Raw genomic sequence first — 19,808 nt, 5'->3', positions numbered from 1 at the left:
AAATACAGGTATGGCCTGTAGTTAGTTCTGACTTGAACTTGGTGGAAGCATATGTTTTAGGTGGAGACTTTATTTTGATTTTACATTACTTTAGCACACAAAATGGTGGGAGCAGTCTGCTGCCAACACGTAGCAGGAGCCCTCAACTCCTGCCTATGCCTGTGAAATAGTTCTCTGTGCTCATTAACAGTAACAACTACAAGCAAGACTTAGTTTTGACATTGTAGATACATCAGTATTATGCCAATCAAGGTCCAAAATCTTACACAACTTTAATATGAAATTTGGCATGATATGAATTTTGCTATGTTACTATGAAATGCAGAGATTCCTACATGCAGTGTTTGTTTGTTCATTTGTTTGTTGTTTTTTTCAATATGCCATCACAGGAATAATTGTCTGTGAACATCCTGGTCCTAAACTAATGGATGTTATTAAAGATGCTAATGCTAATTGTATCATACCATCCCATGAACTCTAGCACTGGGCTGTAAGAGTAAGTAGAAAATGAAATGAAGCAATTAGAAGGGGGTTACCTGTATCTGTTATCCTAGTGTGCCTTGATGTTCATATCTTTAAATTTTTGTAAAAATAGATATTAGATATGTTCACACTGTGTTATTTTGCTGATCTGAATAGAAGGAGATTTACACAGAATTGAATTACACAGAATTGAATTACAGAGTTGTTAGGAAGGACCAGGTCTTGCATGCCTCATGCAATGGGAGCATTCAGTGCAGTGGAACTTGTTTTGGCTACTGAAATGGATACAGGAGTAAAAGTCTGGAGGTAGTGGGCGTATGTCAGGGAGGATGCTTCTGCAAGCTGCAGAAGTGCTGGAGGAAGCGAACATATTATTTCTTATTTTAAGGGTACCTTAAAGATGTGGTACCACTGGTCTCCTCTTGCATCCCGCAGAAGTGCAGATTCTTAACAAATAGGTCCTGCATCAAAGGAACATGATGGGCAAGACTGTTAATGTTGTAATGGGCATATTGTACACTCAGGTAAGACCCCTTCTGATTACCTTATGATACTTATAGTTTTCTAAGAATGATGAGTTTATGAGGGATAAAGCTTATGTGTGACTCCCCTTCACCTTTCCCCAAAATTCCTGGTTCTTCTTCCAGCTTTTAGGCTATACATCTTACAGGGAAATTTAGTCTTCATCGCTTTCCTTCTTCTGGAGAGGGAAAGTATTCCACCCTTTCTTTTTTGAAAAAGTGAGGTCAAAGGTATAAATTCAGCCATTTCGTATAAGTTCTGTCAAACTTTGGACACTGTCTAAGTCTCCCGTTTGCTTTGTTCATTCTCTGAAGGATAATCCTGTCTCAGCAGAGGACTCCAGTCTGGGTGGCAGCAAACGCCTGAGCAAAAGCAATATTGACATCTCGGGAATTATGGAGGATGAGAAGCCACAGCAGATGTTGCCTAGGAAACAGAGTGACTCATCCACCTATGACTGTGATACCATATCCCAACATCATGCTTTCCTGTCCAGGTAACTAGTGTTTGATGCCTGAGTGAAAGAATTAGGCTGGACATTGGGTGGAGCCTGTCAGCACCAGAGCAACAGAATAATTTCTATTATTTGTGGTGTGTTTCTGAATGTTTGCTTAAAGTCCCTGGGTACTCCTTAAAGAGAACCATAGATATAGTGAGGCTAGTGTGAACTTAAAAGTGGTAATTTATTTAATCTTTATTCAGTTATGAGGATTTTAAATTCGCAAAACTGAATGCAAGCAATGCTGTTTCTTTAGCGCAGCCCGTACAAATCAAGATGGATGAGTGCTTTATAATTCTAGATTTCCATTATGTTTTTCTTGCTAAAGATCTCTCTAACTTCACTTACAAGCTTTCCATTATTCTGTAAAGAATGAGATAATTGCTTTAAGTGCTCCCGTTGGACTATGAGCTATTCAGATCAGCTTTAAAGCAAAAAAACCCACCCAGCCAACCAACCAACCAAAAAAAACCCCAGCAAACCCAAACCAAAACAACAACAAAAAAACTAACCAAAACCAACTGCATAAAGATTTGGCTTAAATGAGGAGGAGGCTGGGGAAGAGGAGTTAACTTTATTAGCTTTCCTGGATCCTAAGAAACCTCTGAAACACAGATTTTATGGGAATGCGAGCATTCCATTTGTCTCATAGTTTCTGTCTGTATTAAGCTCTTTTTACTTATCTGTATTCTTTTGTGCTTTTTGTCCTCTATCCATCATCTTATTTCCTTTACTTCACTGGGAGTGATGCAGAGGGAGAAGTCTTATTGTGTATTGAAGTTTCAGTTCTGCTACAGTTGAGTATAGTGCAACTTACTACTGTGCTTTACTTTGTCGGCGGTTTTGTTAGTAGCAGTTTAAAGTGATTTTATTTTCTTCCTTTGATTTAATGTAATTTGCTTTGCTTTTGTTGACTATTCTGCCCTTATTTTCAAACCATTGGGTTTTCAGGATATCATTATGTTGTCAAGTGTCTTCTTTCTGAGGCAGAATGGTTGTTTTTCACTTGTCTGTGACTGAAAACATGATTCTTTTTTTTGGTCAGTCATTTTTATGTTCTTGTATAGGTGTATTGTGTTATGTTTAAAGCACAGTGTTGGCAAGTACTTCAGACTTGGGGGATAAGAAGATAATTAAAAGACATAGTTTTCTTCCAAGCCTTTTTTCATTTCCCACATATATATACGGTTTTAAACTGAAAGCTTTACATGTAGCTGTATTTAAGCAAGCAGATACAACGCTGTTATCTTCCATTCGTATTTTGTACTCCTGAAACTTTAGGCTGTTGCTAAGTTATTGAGGAATAGTTGGACAACGACAGACTAAAGATGACTGAAAAAATTCCTTAGTGATGTAAAGAGGGGTGAGGGAGAGACACAAATCAAATGAAACCATGTTGTTCTCTGCCCCACCCTGTACGTAGAGAAAGATTCCAAGCCTTTCATTTCCTGTCTGTGAAACATGCATAAGATAGTTAAGACTTTTTTCCCTGTGAGCTCATTTACTGCAATTTAGAGGTGGTGCATCAGTGTGAGCAATGAGGTTACAAAGATAGCTCTCACCGAGAATGTCCTTGTCCTACGCACCGCGCTTGTGTTTCAATGTCTCAGCTTGGGCTTTTTGTTTGAGTGCTTTTGGCAAAGAGAGGTAACTCCCAACTACTGTGCCAGTCATGGATTTAGTTCTTGGCTTTCTTAGTTTCTGCCTTAAAGGGGCTCCTTTAAAGCTTGGTCCCCTGAGTTTCAGTTACTAACATCTGGTTAAAATTAAAATAAATTGAGAATGTCACTTGATTCTCAGATTGAAAGAAAGGCCTGTTGTCTTGGCCTGATCTGGGACCAGTCTTCAGGATTTCTGGATTCTGATCTGTACTTGGCCACTGATGCAGAGGGTTGTGTACAGAAAACTTATGAGGGCTTCAGTTACAGCTCTGGCTGGAGTTGACATCGTTTGCATATCTCAGCCAGGCTGTACATATTCTGGAGGCATGTTCTGCTTGATCTCTTAACTGGACAACAGGTATATATGCTACTGTTCTTCTTCTGAAAGCAGTTATTTAATCTCCAGCAGAACTAAATGAGGGCCTAGTGTCTGTGAGGGATAGGTGTCTATATTTACCTCATGCATATATGGCATACAAAGTAAATGAAAGTGTTTAAATCACTTAAAAGATCAGAAGCTGTCTATAAGCCTCACTAATTTTAACCTGTAATAAATAGCTGAAAAATAGTGAGATTCTAATTCATAGCTCAGGGAATGGATAGAACAACACTTTTTATGTCCCCATGTAACATACTTAATGACTGTAAATTTTAATACTATTGTCCTTATACGACTTGAGTATGTTAGAATTTCTAGCAGAAGTTTTGGAATAAGCTCACATAGAGCTGTACTGCTAGAAGGGAGGGGAGGTAAACATCAATATTCAGAGTCCTTGTGTAATTTACCATTAAGTATTTTGTAGAAAACTCTTGCATGTTGAAGGTAGTAAACTTACTGAGTACCTGCACTGGAAGTCATAAGTGGCTTCTATACTGCAATATCTATCTGCAGTTTAACGCATATTAGTTGGATCTAGATACAGATATTAGAGCTTTCTACGCAGCCTGTTTTGGGAATGTGTTTTTTTTTCTCTTCATTATTGTTGAATCAGTGCATTTTCTTTGCTCAGCATCCACTCGAGTGTGTTGAAAGATGGTACGGAGTTTCCTCCTGTGAATTCCAGTCTCTCAGAAGTAAATTTGGGCCGATTTGAATTTGAGGTGTCTGATTTCTTCCTCTTTGGATCGCCACTTGGTTTGGTGCTGGCCATGAGGAGTACTGTGCTGCCTGGCCTGGATGGTAAGATTTTTCTGGGATTAGAATATAGACTGCTTAATGACCTTTTTAAACAGAGACTCGTATAAAAGGGGGTAAATAAAGGAGCATAGTTAAAGACTGGGGAGTGAGGTAAGTTTTTTCCTCTAAAAGGTGGGAGTGTTGGTGTAGGTAAGTACTGAGGTTATGAGGGTTGATCTAGGGCTGTCACTGCTCACCCATTTACAGTACTGTGTCTTTTGCTCTGCTGTTGATCGTATATTACATGCCATACAACATAAAGCTTACCCTTCACCAAGCATCCGTTTTTGAAGAAGATAATATCTGTGTGTGGTTCAGCATTGTATCTTGTGCACCTCTGGCTTCATGGGTAAATTTGGTTGTGAGCCATTTTTTCGTCTCTGGTAATGGAGCCTAGTGATCAGACACATACAGGATTTTTTTTTTTCTTTATTTCTGAATGCATCTGGATCTTTTCAGTTTTTCAGTTAAAGGAAGAGCTTACTTTGCTTTTCAAAATTTAGTGTGTGTTTTGCCTCTTGGCATTTTATGGTGTTTGGATAGCACGGCATCTTCGTAGGAAATAATATGTTCATTTATCAGATGAGGGAGAAAAATCGATTGCAATAGTGAGAAGAGACAGTAATTCAGGATTCCAAATATTTTTCTTCTCAATTGGTAGACTTTTGAGTAATGCCATTTGACTGAGCTTTAAAAGTCACATTTGATCAATTGCAGGGATAAAGCAGAACGTAATCTAAACTGAAAATTATTTTACCTACCAGAATTTAAAAAATGACCAGACCCATGTCTTTCAGAGCCTTTACATATCTGATCGGAATTTCTTTTTTTTTTACAACAAGTTTCATGGACTTACAAGAGCATAAACAATCTCCCATTTTGTGTTTCATTCCTCATATTTGCAGTATTCAGTTTTGTTCAAGAAAAAACAAAACAAACCCAAAACATGCAAACCCAAAACTCAGCTAAAAAGAATGGAAATTTCTATATATTTTTCCCACAAACTAAGGCTTTTTGTTTCTCTGAAACAGCTGTCAGGGAAATGAGCAAAAATTATGTAGGCGATGGCCAGCTTTGAAAACTGCACCACAATTTGATTTTCTCTACTGGGGATTTCTTTACAAGATTATCAACATTTCCCTCTGAAGATGATGGTGGTTTTGCTGGAGGGGTTGGGGCAGGGAGTTTAGTTTTTTTTTCCTAGGGCTTCATGTGGAAAAAATCTAACAGTATTAATTTGCATGCATGGGTTCAAATTCTTTGGGCTAGAATTTGTATTTTTGCAAGATGTTGTTTCCATTTAATGACTCAGAATGGACATGTTTACTGTGGAACCAGTATCACCTTTTAGTCTTTGATGATAAATACTGATTAGCGGATGCCAGTTACTGCACAGTAAGTAGAAAATCCTGGCAGTGTTTGGTACAAGAGTTCCTCAGTTGCAGACATGGACACATCCCTTCGTGTAGACAGTGGTGCCTGCCAGCAGTTGAGTGTGTGTGGTAAGTCCTCCCTTCATCCTTCTCTTGGGATTAGGTAGAAATGGATGGCAAATTTCAACACTTAAATACTTCACTGAACTGGGGATTGTATGTTTCTGAATTCTCCAGTCAATGGTCCTTTCCTCAGTCTCAGCTCTGGTACCCTCCAGACACTTTGACAGGAAATTTTCACGTGAATTAGTATTATTTTAAACTGTTTTGTTCAAATTAGCTCTCGCTTCCATCCTACCTCTGCTGTCCTGCAGGGAGCATACTTTGAGAGCAGCTCAACTGACCAACATTTCAAAGACGTTCCAAGGTGAGCAGAGTCAACGGGAAGCATAATTAGTTTTTAGAAGTACATATAATAAAGTCCCCTTTTAAAGTGGTAATTATGGCACAATTGAGAGGAAAACAGACAAGTTGAAATTATCATGCAGTCAGTTGGAAGTTGGGTGAGAAGAATCAGGTGCCCGTTTATTGAAGTGAATGCTAGAAAGCTACCTGGAAATTTGAGAAATAAAATTCAGGATGTTTATTTATTTTGTTAGAATTAGTTTTTTAAATATAAGGCAAGAAAATTATATCCAGAGGTTTGCCTGTTCTCTCTGCTGACCAGTTGCATTTTGTCATGTTTTGCTTTCTGAATATTTATCTTTACTCTAATAAGAGTGTGACTAAAACCAAATCTTCATTCCAATTTTTTTATTTTGTTGCCAAATACCTTTTAATTCTCTTATATTGAAATTCTGTTGGTCCCTTAGTGCTTCCTTGACAATTCTTCTAGTTACTCCCTAGCACTCTCTTCTGTGGTCCTCTCACTGTCCAGTCTCCATTCTCCTTTTCTAAAGTACTAATAATTTATGTGTCTCTGCCAGATTCTTCCACTCTGTGTGCTGATTATCCGTGGAAGAGCCTCACTACCCTATAAAAATGTCAATGATTTTTAGAATTCAGAATATATCATGAGCATTTAGTTAGATCCACAAAGTGGCACTGTTCTACCTCAGAATGGTTATAATGGGCAAGTGTTTCCACCTGCTCTCAATGGGAACTAATGATGTTAAATGCCACAGTAGTGGGAGGTAGTCTCCTTTAGAACATGATGTGCTATATTCCTTTGCCAGTTTGGGAGAGGGATATGAAAAGAGCTGATAAGTCAGAGGACATGCTTTCTTGTTGCAACTAGATATCATGATTTGCCCAATGCTGACAACTTTCATAACCCTGCTGTTTGCATTCCTGTCTTTCTTTGTCTCTGTCTGCCTTCTGTGCATATCCAGAAAATGTTTCTGTACAAAAAGTATTAGAAGGTGCAATTAGGCAGTTGTTTTAATTACATTAAGCACTTCCTTTATGTTTGGCTCTGACAGGTAATATCAAGCATGACAAGAAAGAAAGAATCAACTAATATACTACCAACTAAGGAAGGAAGCTCTAGTTTGGTGGGATAATACCCAGTTGACTGCTCTGCTTTGTACACACTAGATCCCTAAATACATGCATCAAAGTTACAAGCTTACCAAAATATAGTTTTAATTAAAATGCAGTGCAGTGCTTTACCTCACAGAAGGTATTTCACACTGCTTAGACTCTACAAAAGAATTATGCTTTACTTGGAAAGAACTAATTTCTGCTATGCTTAAATACTCTCACACAGATGACTTGTTTCCATTTTTTTCTGGCAAATACTAAGAATGAAATACAGCCTGAAGAAAGCTGTCAAAGGTAGTCTTGGATCTTTGCAGTCTAACTGGTGTTTACCTTCTGCTTCTCCTGTAGTGCAATTAATTGGAATACACAGGAGAATTTACTCAGATTCCGTGGCATAATACACTGATGGGCATATTTTTACCCTACTTGGAGAATATGTTAAGAAAAAAGTGTACTTGATAGTGGTTCTGAGAGAACTGTAGAGAGGTACTTCACAGAAGAATCTCACAGGCCATAGTTTTTGCGTATGGCTGGCTTAATGGTGGGAAGGGGAGGAAGGTGGCATAAAGCTCCTATTTATTTGATAGTGGGAAAGGGAAAAGATTCTGTGGTGTCCTCAACAGGCAGTCTTACTATGTCCCACTTTCTTTTCATCTGCTGCCAAGTGTACTGACTGATGTACAGAGATATCCTTGTTAGAGAAAGTAACATACAACAGACATCAAAAGTAGATTTTGGTTATTCTAGAGCTGGGTACCTGGTAATTCCCACTGATAACAGTCATGAAACAACAATAACAGTCTTGAAATGCTTTAAAAAGAGAGCTTGGGAGGAGAAAAAAAACAAGCCACAAAGCTTCACTTAATGCCTCCAAAGACATTTGTCACAAAAATCCTATGGAATTAAAGAGATGTTGCACCATCCTCAGAGTGGGTGAGTGAATACAAAATACAATGCACGCTGCATGTCCAAAGAAGAAAAAAAGTTCATGTTTTGGCAGATCTGGATCATAAATAAGTATATTCTTATTGGAAGATTTGTCCCAGCTAATTTCTTGAGAGGCCATGAGTATTGACAGCTTCATGACACAGAGAGAAGTCTAGACAGACTTGTGTGACAGAGTGCGTGCAGTAGAGTCGTGCCCATGGATGTGATTCATCATCATACTCTTGAGAAGATTTTTTTCTGTGATCAATAAAAGGTTAATTGTCTTACTAGCTACAGAAAAAAACTTTGTGTACCTGTGCTGTAACCTTTACAGAAAAAAAAATTCATATAGAATAGAACAATCAAAAAAGGATTGTTCTGACCTGCTTATGGCAATTCTACTATTACAACTGAGTGTCAATGATGTAAGCTTAGAATTTGGCAACATCCACATAGTCTATATCAAGATTTGTCCCTATATACCATTAATAGCAGCAAACACCATAATTTATATAATAAGAACATAAATTTTTAGAGTCTTTCCAGCAACATGGAAAGCACTTGAGTAGACCTGTAAGAATATAATATTTTCTGATATAGCTCCTAGGGACTGTTTGTGACTCCAGCAGAGGAAGACGTACACCATAAGTTTGCTCATTGTGGTTTTGCTTATGTACAAATACCTTGACTGAGGCTCTTGAAAATGAGAAAGAATCTAAGTAGTGTAGTTTTGGTTTTGTTCAGGTTTTTGGTGTGGTTTTTTTTTATGCTGGTTTTTTTTTTTTTTTTAAAATTCCAAGATGAGCACTCTGGTGACAGATGTCACTTAAGGTAGACCCCATTAGATCTAATGTTCCATGACAACTTATATTACAACTCTTAGCATCTTTCTTCATGGTTTCCAGTTAAGTGTGTGTTTGGCTTGTGCATGGCAACAACGCTGTGCCACATATGTCTTCTAAGGAGAAATACCATACACATTACCCTGGCTTTGTTATTGCCACAAGGTAACAGTCATTCTATCAAAAGAACATTTAGGTTTTACTGTATAGCACAGCAGGTTTTGAAAACATCTTCTTTGCATGGAGTTCCTAGGGAGCAGGCATAATATTGCCATACATATTTTAAAATACTTCTGTCATTCCTTTACTCTTGTAGTTAATAAACTGACTGTTGTAACATGTAATGCAGTACTGTAGGAACCACACTAAGTTTAATGAGCCTATAATGAATTCATTTGCTCACGCTGGCAAGATTCAATGTGACTGAAGTGTGGTGAGAAGTAACTACACCAAACATTTTACAGACCTTGGCAGTTTCATGTGATCGCCCATCTAAGTTATGCTTTGTGGCTGTGTGTTTAGTCAGAAGAATGCCTTATTTGCTGAGTAAGTGATTTTCAGATTTGCATTTATAGTTACAGCCCAGAAACCTCAGGGGCTGCACACCTTGCAAGAATGATGAACATTGTTTTGCTGTTGTAGTATGACCGATCTCATTTCTATACATTAGCTTCCATGAGGTGACTTCAGAAACTGCAGTGCTTTCTGTTGCCTGCCTGCTGTCACCTGGTTAAGTCCTCTGGATTTAACAGGTCCATCAAGCCATTTTGCTGGTAAATATTTGAAGTGCTGAGCATTGTAGCTGTAATGCTTAATAACATATTTACAACAACTTTTTCTTTCCTTACCTCTATTTGTCGGCTGGTCTTCATGTCTGCTACGTGTGTGCACCTCAGATTCTAAACTGTTACAGCAGTGTTCTTTACACATGGAATAGCAAACAATTTAGCTAAATTTCTTGTGGCCAGATGCGTGCTAGTCTGGAGTTTGGAGAACACCATATTAACCATGCTTCTGTATAAACTCCTTGAAAATTTTAAAGGGACAATACTGACCTGTCTTTCTCATTCTCATCCAAGTGTGCCAGGTCCGCCCAGCCTGCAGCCAAGTGTACAGTTTCTTTCACTCTGCTGACCCCTCTGCCTGCAGACTTGAACCATTACTGGAGAAAAGATTCCATCTCCTGCCTCCATTCAGTGTCCCACGGTACCAGAGATACCCACTAGGGGATGGAAGATCTCATCAGTTAGGTACAGTGCCTATTTTCATAGCTTTCCTTACCTGTTTTTCTCTTAAGCATTCTCTCCTTGCACAGCTCAAGAAGATTTGAAATATCAATGTGCTAAAAAGAAGTCATCTGCGACAGAGCAGCACAAACATATTTAGCCAGTGTGGAACCAAGAAGATTACTGAGAAAAAATGATTCTTTGTGATACTAGTTGTGTTAAAGAGGGGTTGGAAGGTGATACGCTACTGCTTTAGCTGAACTGTCACTTCCAAACATCCATGTCTTTGACTATCATTTTAAACAATTTACTTTTACAATTAGTTTGCCTTTGCCTAGATCTTCAGATACTGTTTCTCTTGGTCACTTGTGGTTGGTTTTTTGCAGATATCTACTAGGACAAATAAGAGCAGTGGGCAAATAGCCTTTTGATTGCTCTTTTCCTAGGTAAGCTACTAAACAATAGTTACACTGAGGTAATAAATGTTTGAATCCAAGAAAAAGCAAAAATGGCCTGATTTCTGGGAAGGAAGAAGACACAGATAAGCAAGGTGTTACCAGAAGGAATTGTGCTGTTTTGACTTTGTAGAAAATGAGATAAAATCACATAGGTGTGACTTGACTTGTAATACTGTGAAAAAAAGAAAAGGAAATTTATCAGTGTGCATCTGTACATGCATGCACATTAGATTGATTCTTTTTGCTACAAATTCAGACATGAATTCAAGCCTTAACGGACTGTTTCAAAAGGCTTTTCAGGATTCAGAGTTTAAGGTTGGAGGCTAGTATAAGTAAAATGTCAATGTTTTCTGTTTGTTGGCGCTAGGAGAATCACATGATTGGAAATCTGTTCTGTACAGTAGTATACACACAACTTTGTTCTATCTGCTCAAGCATGGTGTACATTGGATACAAATCAGTTTGAATGTGATTAAATCAATGTTGGAAAAGCAACAGTTGGATCTTGAGTTGCAGATGGTTGGCTTCTAGATGTTTGCTTCACTGAAACGTGAAGATCTGACTGCTCCTCAGGAACTGACTTAAGGAATGGCTAAGGTGAGAGACAATCCAAACTAGGGAATATGTGCTCTCTCCTCACCCCTGTGTGTAAGTTTTCTTTCAATGGAAACACATACCCTGCTTTGCATTCTGTCTTACAAAGCCAGACTGTGCACTTGGAAATCCTGCTGGTTAATTAGGCACAAAATCTGTCACTAAGACCTATCTAAGACTACCTTGAAAAGTAGAAACCCCCTGTAAATAACTGTCATAGGAAGAATAGTTCCCTTAAGCTGCTTTTCAAGTTGAAAACCTAGCATTGGTACAATTTTTCAGCTTTGTTGTTTTAAAGTAAACCCTTCATATACAGTGATTATTTAATCCTGAGTGCTGATGATCAGTAAATGTTCCATGGTATGGCTTTGTATTTAGACCTCTGTGCAGAATTAAATCTTTGCCGTGCTTTACACCTAAGCTGCGTTGTATTTCAGTGAATCTGAAATCCTCCCATTTAAGTGCAAGTGTTTTGTAATCCTTTTGGAATTTAAGGTTCTTCATTTACAAAAAATTAATTCTACTAACTATATGGTTTTTCTTTCTCCTTTCTCTGATACCTGGGCCTTTGTGGTGTCAACAGGAATGGCAATTTATTAATCAGTTGTGATGAGACCTAGTTACACCAAACTGTAGTTATTATGTACTGCCCAAAACATTTTTTTTTTTTTTTATAATATTTCATGTCATTAAACAATCTTATTCCTTGTTCCTTTTCTCACAGGAACTCATGGTTAAAGTAAGAAGATTCTGTTCTCAGCCTGATAGGTGTCTCTGTTTTCTGACAAAAAAAAAAAAACAATCTGATCTGCAAGCTGCAGTAAAAAAACCCTAACTACTAGATGAGAATTTCACTGTATGATTCAAAGGAATGGTTCAGTAATAACACAGTCTGGAGAACATAAGGAAAATGGGGCAGGGGGGGAGAATTACTGTAGCTGACTTACAGTTCTTGACAATCAAGTGAAGCTCTATGAGCCAGTTGCTCTTTGCATAGGGTATATCTTGAAGCTTTTGGTTTATCAAATTTACATTTTCCATTGAGAGTCAAGAAACATCTAACACTCTAGTGACAGGGCTTAAAGAGCAAGGGCAGAAGTTGATCCAGACAGTTGGCTTTTGCATCCAGGAGGCAGCAATATTTACCACTAAGTGTGCCTCTAGGGTCACTCACTTTGTAGTAATGTGGTATTTATTTGTGTACATGGTGGATAAATCTATTAAGAGCTTAACGATGATGAAAGCTGACTCTTACCAGGCTTCCTTTTGACGATCACGGAGACTTGACTAGCCCAGAACTCTCTTCCGTTGGCTACTTGGTCCAATGCAACTGTGTCACCTGTTCATACAATTCCTCATGTGGATGTGATGACATTATTAGGCTATTGATAAAATAGCTTAATAAAATAAAATTATTTAAGGCATGATTTAAATTCAGTTCTCTGAATGTGTATGAGAGTCAACACGTCATATGCAAAGTGAAAGAAAAGTTAGCAAAGATTAAGTTTAATATCTGAGATATATTTGTCAAGTCCACTGGATAGATAGAATTAAAATAACCACCTAAGGCATCACACTTTTTCAGAAGTCCCCTCTTAAGGGGGTGTTTATCTTGTGTTGCTGTGATATACAGACAAGTGAAAGAAGCTGCACTGAAAGCACTGCCAGCCAGGCAGGGCAGGTGGAGGAGTGTTTATTTTCATACCTCTTCCATCTCAGGTGGTTGTTGAAGAAGACATAGCAGTCGATAATGGTTCAGAAAAAAGTGCAATTTATTAATTGGTGGGGTATTTTTTGTTTACTATAAGGCCAAGGTGCAAAGTTCAAGGTAACAAGGTTATGTTACAGGCCAGAGAAACCCATCTTTCATTAAACCTTTTTTTCAGTTGCTGCCTAGCTGACATTTCATAATCCAAGTGGTTTCATAGCTGTTACACATGAGCCGTAGCTTAGCAGCAGGTCTTGGATCAACCACCAGTCATATCTTTTGACAATCACTAATGTGGGATTTAATTGCTTTTTTTGCTTTGCTGCTTATGACATGATGCATTATGTCTGCCTGATGGTTAAAAATACAGTTGTTATCTATTAATTCAAAACACTTGGTTTCAGCCAAAATACTTTTTGGATATTTGACACAGAAGAACATAGATAAACATAATCCTCTTTTCTGTTTGAGCTTCTACCTCTCATTTTACTTTGCAACACAACTGAAATAATTTCAAAATTTTTCTCCTGCAAATTTTTAGTTATAAGGAATGTGCAGGAGTGTCAGTTGAGACTATGGCTCATCCAACTGGTCTGCTTCATTATGGATTGATAGAAATTAAGGTCTAAAAACACATTACTTCTCCAGCTGAATATGCATAAAGTAAAGTATTGCTAATTTTGGCTGGAGCTGATTACCCTGTGGCCTTCAGGGAGCTGCTTTGCCTCTTTATATTGACTGTAACTATCATAATTATCCAAGATAAGACTCTATAAAATGATCTACCTTTATTTATTATCAAGTATGATAGTAAATTTGGGTTAGTAGGATGAATGATAAGAACTTTTAATGACCCTCAGAGCCATGAGGAAGGTTGTTTTGGGTGGAAGTATCTGTTTCAGTGGTTTAAGTGGAAGAACTATGCAAGTAGAGTGCCCCAGTCAAAAACTGAGCACAGAGCTTTTAGAAAAAAACAGTATTACTTTTATTTTATTAATCTCTAACCAATGCTCTCTGTCCTCCTTTACAATTCAACAAAGATCTGACCTACAGTGATGAAGACAATCTGTCCTACCTGTTTAAAATAAAGCTAATTCAGGAAATGGGAGAGAAAAAACTGGCAAAACCACCTTCCATTTTATTGATTTGATCTCTTCCTAGGGAGAAGGGTTACTGATCTTAGAATAACAGTATTACAAAATAAACAACAGTTTTAAAAGGCACTAGGCTCTTTACCAAGCTGGTCTTAAGCTAAGTCAATAATATGGAAAAGGCTAACAGGTATGTTGGCTGACAGTATGTTTTCTATTCTGTGCAAAGTTACTATTTTTACTTCTCTCCCCATCTCCATTTTAGTGGGAATGAAAAAACAAAACTCTTGAAAAATTGTAATGGGGAAGGAAGGATTAGATTAGAGGTAATTTATGATGTTCTTAGCAGACCAACAACAATTCAGAAGCAAGAAATTTATTTTAGAAGCATAACTTTTTTTTTTCAATGAATCTTCTGAAAGGCGAGACAGACAGTATGCATCAGAACTCTGCCATTATGAGCACTTCATGCAGATAGAACTCTCGTTTATGGGATTTGTTGCACCTTCTTCTCTGGAATGTCCTGTTGGGGTTTGGATCGGGGATCTGGTTCAGACAGACTGCTAATGATGTGCAGTTTGGCATCTTCCCTCTTCCTTACTGCTTATGTCCATGGATTCTGCTACTCTCCTCAGCGAGCTGATTTGCTCTTATATTTTAGGCCATGTGATTTGGAGTTTGTTGTCAGAAGGATCAGGTACCTTGCTATTCATATGACATAGAATCAAACTTTTTACTCCTTTGTGCTGCTTCTTTCACTACATAGCGCATATAATACTTCCTTGTCTTGTGAGGTAAGTAATGAATAAGCAGCATTGTATTTCAGTTGCCTGCATTGGAGTCTATCTAGTTTGCCTTCGACAAAGAAAGTAAAAAAAAAAATAAATTCCTTCCATTCTTTTCACCTTCATCAAGCTTTCCTGTAGCCACACATAGCTCTCCCTACTGTATAGCATCAACAAGATTCGTTTGAAAGGATACATTGCAGTTTCTTTAATGAATACTCAAAGCACATGTTCCCATGGAAACTGCAAGTGAACATATTCTGTCCATCACAAAGTGTTAGAATTTAATTGTTCCTCTGATTCAGTTGCAGGGCAACTCTTTGTCTTGACTCATGCAGCTGAGATACTCAGGCTTATGTCAAAACAAGCCAGAATTTTTTTAGCCACATCTGCTTTTTGCAAGGAAGGAGACTGTAGGGAGCGATGCTCCTGTTCCTCTTTCATTTAATGGTGACATCTTTTACCTGTTCTGATAATCTATAGGCATGCTTCCAGTGTATCGTTTTAAGGAATTATGTCCTTGAAAGCAGCAACATGTTGTTGGGTTCTGTGCACCCTTGAGATATTCATGGCATTGAGAGTTAAGAAGACTGGAAAAGTTGAAGAGAAAATTACTCTAGGCCTCCGCTGCCTAAAAAAATGTATGAGAGTCCCCAGCCCAAGACCATGTGATAGATGAGCACAGCATGATTACAGTTACTTGTCAGAATGGGACTGAAATACACTCAGGAATAGCAGAATACATTATCAAGGGTTGTCTGTTTTCTTTTGTAATATGTGCATTGAACTAGTTTTTCTTTTATTTACTGTTTTAACCCCTCTCCAAGAGATTTGTTCTCTGAAAAAAACAACACTGAGTCATCAGCTGCTTTTGATATGCACTTTGTTGTATATCCTATCTCTCAGCTGAGGTTCCATCTTTCCTAAGTACTGGAGGGATGTGCAAGCTCCTTTGAGCAGAATTATCAGTAATGCTTTTTATTTAAATGTATGTCTATTCTTACATGTTTCAGAATACCTCAGGAGCAAGCCTATGTTTTGTTTCATTGAGTAGAGGTGTTAGCCATGGCCCATAGCTTTATCAGAGTGGCATGGAATAAATAAGAATTGTGTTGTATTTGGGAATATGCAAACCAGTAGATAGCCTTGCTCAAAGTTATTTCCAGAGTCATTTTATTCGTGTCAGGAAGAGGACAAGAGAAGTATCATAGACTCCGAGGCCTGTATAGCTCTTCCTAGAGAATTACTTTTAAATGGACAGAGTTGAGAAGTAGGGTGTGCTTTCTCTATTTAGTCATGCTGTCTTATGCCATCATCCTCACTCTGAAGGAGTTTCATCCATTAAGTCATTAAATCTGCTGTTATTCAGGAAAACACTTATTAGTTCTGTGTTAAAAACAAATACATACACACACACTCATTAGTTTCAAAGCCATGCTTTTCATCCCTTTGTCTTTTTAAAAATTGTTTTAATTTCTGTAACCTGCAGGTGATGCTATCCACAACCACAGTGCTCTGTTCCTTGAGAACAGCTCTTTGAACATACCCTTCTCTCGGGAGAGTCCTGGATCTCCAAATGCATCTGATCAACCACAAGGAAAAACAAGAAAGTTGAGCTTGGCCAGCACAAACAGTGAAAACTCAGGATCAACTGAAAGCTTGCCATCAGCGTACCTTGCCAACAGTGAGTGAAGCCTGGTGCCATGTGCTGTTTGATATGGCAACAATCCTTCCTTCCACATCCTTTCTGTGGAAAAGTTTGTTATGAAAAGGAAGAATAGCTTCTTGGAAGTGTGGCAAGAATGAGAACAGCTTAAGTTGCTGCAATTTTAAATAACACAATTTAGCTTCCTCCTCTCTTTGTAATTAAGTAGGTAAAGTAATAGAAGTGAAGTCCCGGTTTTATATCAAGGTGCCACTCATAAATAGTCATTAAGGTTTCATACTAACTGGGATTTAGAAGCATGTTACTTGCATGAAGGAATATAGACAAATAAGATTTGTTACCCGTGATTAAAAGTGCTATAAATCATAATATTGCCCTGTTCTGGACCATAGTCATCTATCAATGCTCCATTCATTATTTGGGAAGCATTTGCAATTCTTCTTGTATAACATGGTTGTAAAAGTACTAGACTTTCTCTGTACATTTTCCGTGGACCAGGAAGCAATGTGAATCATGCTGAGGTGATTTCTGCTTCCAAAACTTTGGACCCAAAAGAACTGTTTAGATTGCAGACATTTAAGTGATGATGCAGTCTATGAAAACAGTACTTTTGTGTTTGATGGATACCTTTACCAGACTCTAGATGTCAAAATTAAAAAAGCAGAAGACTTCATACAATTATTTAGCTTAAACATAAAGACAGCAAAACATTTATTATGAAGATATCTTATAGAAATGTGATGCTGTTTTGTTTTTGGTTTTTTTGTAGTTACTGCAAAATGGTGGGGAACAAAACGAATAGATTATGCCTTGTATTGTCCAGATGTGCTGACAGCCTTTCCAACTGTGGCCCTGCCACACCTCTTCCATGCCAGCTACTGGGAATCAACAGATGTTGTGGCCTTCATTTTAAGACAGGTCACTGATCTCTTTATGTTTGTTTTTTTTTCTCTGCAATTAATAACGTTGTGACTGTTAATTGCATCTTCCAGGGTTGATCAGTCTTTTGATCTTTAGTTCAGTTATATGGCTAACTGTGATTGCATCACTTATGTGACTGGGTATAGACTGACAGTGAACCCACCCTTAGCCCTGCTAGCTGGTGTTCTTACTGCTGCCTGTGACTGGGAACAATGCACTGTCGGACATACCCTTACTTATCCCTCCCATACCCCAGATCACTAGAACCCTGTATTATGTATTAATTTCCTTGTTTTCAAAGGAGTAGGCTATCTCCTGCCTTAATTATGTATTTCCCTACTAAATACCAAATTATTAGCATACATTTGATGATAAAGCAGCAGTTTGAAAGCACTGCTCCCATAAGAAAATTAAATTTCTCCTGTAACTGTACTAGAGTGTTTTGAGGCATTTTGTGCAGTTTCCTAAGAATTCATTTCTGAGTCAAATGATGGGTCTCTTGTTCCTACTGTGTCAGTAATTAAACAGCAGCTCACAGTGACTTAGGGATAATGCAGTGCTCTAGCCTCTATAGAGAGTGGTGAGGCTGAGAAATCTCACCTGGAGTAAAAAGAAAATAAAAATTAGTGGTGTTTAATTGAAACATGCAGGATGTGTCCCTCCAGGAAACCAAAGTGACCCTCACCCAAAAGCCAATCACAAGCAGTTTAATTTGGATTAACCCAAGAGTCAGTGTATTTTTTTATATCCAGGGAATGATAGAAGAGCTGCTGCCAGGCCAACAGGAGACACAGTGATGCAGAAGGCTGCACAGTGGCTTTTTTCCTTGAGCTGGTTGGCAGACGTCAGTGTGCTTGCCTGTCTTGCAGCTCCTTTTAGCTGGCATCTGAGTGTTAACTCCCTCTACCTTCTGCTCCCAGTGCTGGTGTCAGTAATGTTAGTTCCCCAGAGGCTCACCTGGTAGCTCCAGGGAATGGAAGCTCAGCAGCAAAGTTCCCTGCACTCCAGAGCTGCTGCTGAGTCATCCTGTGCAGTGGTGCTGAGCCCTCATCGTTACAGAGCAGCCTGTGAGGGGAGTGTGCAGCAGACAATCCATCTGGTAACCAGACCACTTGTGGAGTTTCTGATTGCTGTTCTCAACTGATGGAATTCAAAGAGTCCTTCAACCTCTTCCTGTCCTTTCAGGGCATCTGTTAGTATATCTGATTCCAGTCAAAATGTATGATTAAGCAATGCAGACTTTTAAAACCTACTTTAAAAAACTTTGTTTATAATAAGCATCACCTTAAGGCAAAGCAAAAGTTGCTGAAGAATTTTTCCACTAACAAGTACACGCTCCAAAACAGGAATATTATTTAATGCTCATCCCAAAGTAGAGGAGGGGTTTCTACTGGAAGCAACAGGATGCAAATCTCTGTTGAAGGGCCCTATGTAATTGTGCATAGATGTTTCTCCTCTCCTTTGCAGCTGTCTTAGAGCTCTTGTCATCTGGTCTTCTCTCTCAGGACGTTTTTTGCCTTGACTCCATCAGACCACTCTCTGATCTTTCCTTTCAAATGCCTCCCTGAGGCCAGTTGCCTGTTAGCAGTCATTCCTACTGTATTCGACTTGTCATTTCTGTGTGGTCATATTCAATTGCATCATTGTGCCTTAGCTAGTCTTGTACATGCATTATAGCTTTTAGAATTCAATAGGCCCTTCAAGCATCTGGAATGTGCTGCAAAGCAATATGTGAGCTTACAGCACTACCTAAAGACTGTTTAATTCCGGAATAGTCTGGACATTCTGCCATTGCTAGGGGTTAAGGTTAAGGCTTTGGCTCCTGAATACCCCATGAGCACATATATTTCCTGCTCATAACCTTCAGTGAACAGAATTTATGCCTATTTGTTAAAAAAAAAAACAAAAACAAAAACATACAAACACTGACCTCTCCACGCTACTGTGATTTGTTACAAGCCAACTCCTTTGCTAAGGCTGAATGCAGACCATTTTACTCAAGGAACTTCATATGAGATACCTTTCCAAATAATTCTAGGCCCCTCTTCCAAAGAAGGCAAGCAAGGTGGAAAACTTCAGAGCACAAAACCCACTGTTCAACTTCAGTAATTTTCTGCTGTCTTATGGAAGAGACATACTAAGGTATTTATAATTCAGAATGGAGCAGACTCGCACTATCCGTGATCCCAAGCCACAGATTTTAGTAAAACAGGGCTTGTACTTTCAAATGAAACTGGACATGACCCACAAATCCTGAAATCTGTGGGTTGTGTCCTGAAATCCAAGTTGGACAAGCAAGTTCCATCGAATCACAGAACAGCTTAGGTTGGAAG

The 19,808-nt window shown here is 38.4% G+C and overlaps 1 protein-coding gene across 1 annotated transcript in view; it reads left to right on the top strand.

The window, feature by feature from the left end:
• The window catches only part of LOC103768042 (membrane-associated phosphatidylinositol transfer protein 3-like), a gene marked incomplete at both ends in the record, with an annotated part of 31,580 nt that extends 14,108 nt beyond the window's left edge, over positions 1-17,472 (top strand). Inside the window, 5 exons of the mRNA XM_008935172.1 lie at positions 1,320-1,501; positions 4,176-4,345; positions 10,106-10,276; positions 16,378-16,572; positions 17,324-17,472. Coding sequence (XP_008933420.1) covers positions 1,320-1,501; positions 4,176-4,345; positions 10,106-10,276; positions 16,378-16,572; positions 17,324-17,472 — 867 coding nt within the window. The remainder of the gene's footprint in view (positions 1-1,319; positions 1,502-4,175; positions 4,346-10,105; positions 10,277-16,377; positions 16,573-17,323) is intronic.
• Positions 17,473-19,808: the final 2,336 nt, after the last annotated feature.

Source organism: Merops nubicus, unplaced genomic scaffold (assembly GCF_000691845.1).
Source record: "Merops nubicus isolate BGI_N331 unplaced genomic scaffold, ASM69184v1 scaffold51792, whole genome shotgun sequence".
NCBI lineage: Eukaryota > Metazoa > Chordata > Aves > Coraciiformes > Meropidae > Merops > Merops nubicus.
Note: the sequence above shows the minus strand (reverse complement) of the source record. Positions and strands in the feature narration are given on the sequence as shown.